Source organism: Lentinus tigrinus (assembly GCF_003813185.1).
Source record: "Lentinus tigrinus ALCF2SS1-7 unplaced genomic scaffold L226scaffold_10, whole genome shotgun sequence".
Classification (NCBI taxonomy): Eukaryota; Fungi; Basidiomycota; class Agaricomycetes; order Polyporales; family Polyporaceae; genus Lentinus; species Lentinus tigrinus.
This window is the reverse complement of record NW_027137919.1, coordinates 210,572-214,794: the sequence shown is the minus strand read 5'-3', so window position 1 is coordinate 214,794 and position 4,223 is coordinate 210,572. Positions and strand designations below refer to the sequence as shown.

The 4,223-nt window shown below is 59.3% G+C and overlaps 1 protein-coding gene across 1 annotated transcript; it reads right to left on the bottom strand.

Moving 5' to 3' along the window:
• Positions 1 to 2,470: 2,470 nt before the first annotated feature.
• Positions 2,471 to 3,501, bottom strand: L226DRAFT_522616 (uncharacterized protein; the record flags this gene model as incomplete). The annotated part of the gene is made up of 3 exons (XM_067678771.1): positions 2,471 to 3,255; positions 3,312 to 3,398; positions 3,477 to 3,501. The coding sequence occupies 3 exons, from the start codon at positions 3,499 to 3,501 to the stop codon at positions 2,471 to 2,473; spliced, it is 897 nt and encodes a 298-aa protein (XP_067535995.1).
• Positions 3,502 to 4,223: the final 722 nt, after the last annotated feature.

The following is a 4,223-nucleotide window of genomic DNA, read 5'->3' as shown; positions in this document are numbered from 1 at the left end:
GCCCAACTGGACCGAGAGAATCCCAAGATCCGTTACTACAACCGCTTCGGGTCTATCACGCTGAACGACCGAGAGTCCCGGTTCTCGCAGGCCAAGCTCGAGCTCTACGGGCTCTATCGGGCCCTCCGGGCACTCCGGCTGTGGCTGATCGGCGTCCGGAACTTCATTGTTGAAGTGGACGCGCGATACATCGAAGGAATGTTGCGGAATCTGGACCTGGCTCCTTCTGCGTCGATCAACCGGTGGATCGTCGGAATCAACACGTTCCATTTCGAACTCGTACACGTCCCTGGGGAACACCACGGACCGGACGGTCTCTCCCGCCGTCCTGCGCAACCTGGCGACACCCCCGAACCGGACGACGACTTTGACGACTGGATCGACCGGCTCTACGGCTTCCTCTACCAGATCAACCCGCCTCCAACGCAACGGCTCCCGGCGGCGCCTCTACGACCGCCGTCCGAAATACCGGCTTCCCTGGTCTCCGTCTTCATGCAGCAAACTAGCGGAACCTCGGCCAAGCTCCCAGCAGTCGAACCGACACCGTATACCAACTTCCCCAGGACAGCGGCAGCGGACCGGTTGGACGACCGAGTGAGCATGGTGCGGAAGTGGCTCCTCGACCAGGAACGGCCTTCAGCCCTCGATGACCGCGGGTGGATGCGTTTCCTGAAATACGCCGGAGGTTTCTTCGTCGACAAGGACGGAAGGTTATGGCGAACGTCGGAAGACGGAGCACACAAGCGTGTACTGGCGCCCGAGCTCCGACCGCAGGTATTGGTCGACATGCACGATCACGTAGGCCACCGCGGCATCTTCGCGACCAGAGCGTTCATCGCGGAACGCTTCTGGTGGCCGGAAATGAAGGCGGACATCGCTTGGTACGTCCGATCGTGTCACCAGTGCCAGGTCCGACAGACTACCAAAGTCCACATCCCGCCGACCGTGGCCTACCCCGCACTGCCTATGGTCCGAGTTCACGTCGACTCCATGGACATGCCCGGAACCTACAAGCACTACTTCCACGCCCGGTGCGCTACCACCGCGTACGTCGAAGGCCGTGCATCGAAGTCGCAGACCGCCCAAGCGATCGGAGACTGGCTCTATCAAGACCTCCTGTGCAGGTGGGGAGCGGTCAGCGAAATCATCTCCGACAACGGCTCCCCTTGGGTAGCGGCGCTGGAGTATATCGGCAAAAAGTTCCACGTCTACCACATCCGCATCTCCGGTTACAACTCGCAAGCCAACGGAGTCGTAGAACGCTCGCACTTCCACATCCGAGATGCCCTGTTCAAGGCATGCGAGGGCGACGCATCGCTCTGGGTCTCCCGGGTCTACTCCGTCCACTGGGCTGACCGAGTTACGGTCCGTCGACGACTGGGGTGTTCCCCGTACTTCGCCATCACCGGAACCCACCCCATAATGCCGTTCGACATCTCCGAGGCGACGTACCTCATGCCGGTCCCCTCTTCGCTTCTCTCAACAACGGAGCTCATTTCTCGTCGGGCAATCGCCATCCAGAAGCGTCCGGAGCAAATCGCATTGCTCCGGTCTACGGTGTTCCAGGAACGAGTCGAAGCCGCCAGGCGCGTAGAGCAGGAGCGGAAGGCCACCATCTGTGACTTCGACTTCGGACGCGGACGACTCGTCCTCATGCGTAACACCGCTATCGAGAAGTCCCTTAACCGGAAGATGCGCCCACGATACCTAGGCCCGTATGTGGTCCTCCGGCGGAACCGCGGAGGGGCTTACGTCCTAGCGGAACTCGATGGAGCAGTCTTCGACCGACCAGTAGCGGCCTTCAGGCTGGTACCTTACCTGGCCCGTAATGAGGCCATTCCCGTCCCCGTGGGAGCATTGGACGTCACCGAAGAGGAACTCGACGCCATCGCCGACCGAGCACCGGACTCAGACTCGGAAGCAGAAGTCGGAGAGGTCGACTGACCGTTCTGACTGCGACCGAGGACGGTCGAGGTCTCAGTGGGGAGGGGAGGAGCCTGCTACGCTAGGCTAACCCTACATAAGTACTATAGAATCTCGTTGCTAATGTTCACATCCTATTCTCCCATCACCGCTCACTTATACTCAGAAAAGTCTTACAATACAAACTATCCTTGACCTCTTTTCCCTCACACACCGACTTCCGTCCGGTTGCTCTGTTCGGAATCCCTGTCCGTTAGACCATCCGAGCATGCTTCCGTCGAAAGACTTTCCTAGCCCCTTACATGTCTTTACATACGCCTAATATCAGTCGCCCTTCTTTTTGATTTTCCCCTTACTTCATTGCACACTCCCTAAAAGCTAAGAAACTGGACAATAGCTATTACTTATGATACACAGGACTAACAGGTGCGGGTCGCGCGACTAACTAGAAGGGTATATTACAGGTACGGTCCGTCTCCGAGTCCGTCTCCAAGATCCGATAACCAAGGCAAGGATGTCCGACCCCGCTCACCGACTCCGACAACCCTCAGGCGGAAGGTCCTTCCTCCGCGGTTCTGAACTGGAGCAGCTCTAGCAGCTGCGCAGCGGCGGGGTCGTCCCGGGCCAGGTCCTCCAGAGTCAAGGCGGGAGGTACCGCAAGGCCGGTAGCAGACGTGTACTGCCGGAACGGAACCCCACTCACCTCCTCCTCGCGGGCAGCAAGGGCCCGCACCGAGTGTGCGGCCTCCCACAGCTCCGCGAGCGCCCAGTTGTACCGCTCCCGGATGGTGGCGATGTGGCGGTCGCGGACGGCATCGCCAGAGGTCGTCGAGGCGGGGGTCGAATCCAACGACAGCGGAGCTGGACGACGACGACTACGTTTGGGGCTGCGGGCGGGCGGAGCGACCGGAGGAGCAGCAGGAGACGGAGGCTGGGTGACCGGAGGCGGTACAGCAGGAGGAGGAAGGGCAGGCGGAGGAACGACAGGCGGCGGAGGCATCGCCGGAGGATCCGCCGGAGGGTCCGCCGGAGGAGCAGGGAAGAAGGTGGCAGGGGGAGGCCCCTGGATGACGGTGATGGTGGAAGCAGGGAAGACGACGGTGTCGTGCTCCGGCCAGTCGGGAGGGAGAGTGGTGGCGGCCGGCCCGGTCGGGAGCTTCTTCCTCTCCAGGGTCTGCACCAGGACTTCGGGGTGCTGCACGTACACCGTCCGTTGCGACGCCTCGAAGGCCTTGACCGACTTGATGGCGAGGGCGCGCAGCTTCTCATTAGCTTCCGCGGCGGGGAAGGTGAAGCCCTGACCGTTGAAGAAGGCCAGGTCCCTCCGGCTCCCTACAAGGAGGAAGGAACGGTCAGCGGTGGGACGATCGGAGGACGGAAGCACTTACCGCGGGCAACTCCGTGCAAGTTGACGGAGTTGCGGAGACAGGCCTGCGCGTCGCGCGCGCACCGGCGGCACAGGTAGGGCTTGTCACCTGTGGTATCCAAGCTTGTAATACAATGGCCCACAAAGTGTCAATTCTGTTGTGCAAAACGTGGGGGATTTCTACTACAAGCTACAGCTACAAGGAGGAGCATTGTAGTAGCCCAGCCTTGTAGTACAAGACAGTGCTTGTACTACAATTGTAGTACCCAACTAAGGAGACGTAGACACCTTGTAGTAGATTTTGTAATACAGCCTGGAAGGGCCTTGTAGAAGCTTTGTAATAGTTGTAAGACTCCGATCTAAATCGTACAGATCTGATAGACATCAATCTGGGTACCAAGATCCTGGGTCTTGTAGCTCGGATTGTAGTTGAGCGTGGGTTACCTGATTCAGCCGGTACAGGCTGCAGCAGGGTCCGGTGAGTCTAGACCTTGTAGCTCAGATTGTAGCTGACCGTGGGCTACCGGATTTAGCCCATACAGGCTGCAGCAGGGTCCGGCGGGCCCAGACCTTGTAGCTCGAATTGTAGTTGAGTGTGGGCTGCCCAATTTAGCCTGTACAGGCTGCAGCAGGGTCTGGCGGGTCTAGACCTTGTAGCTCGGATTGTAGCTGACCGTGGGCATAGATTAGCCTCCAGTGGTTGTTATCTCAATAGATAACAGCCTAATCTCATCTTTCCCAGGCTTCCGGCGCATCAGTTTAGGGCGTCTATTGCGCAGCCACCGGCCTCCTGCCCAATATGGTAATCCTCCGCTCCTGGCAGCATACAGGGGTACTTTCCGGGGCTGTAGCTTGCTCGTTTTCCAACCGTTTCCTCTCGCGTTTTTTGCATACTGTTCGCACTATTTGGGTGAGACGATCGCGCCTATTGCGC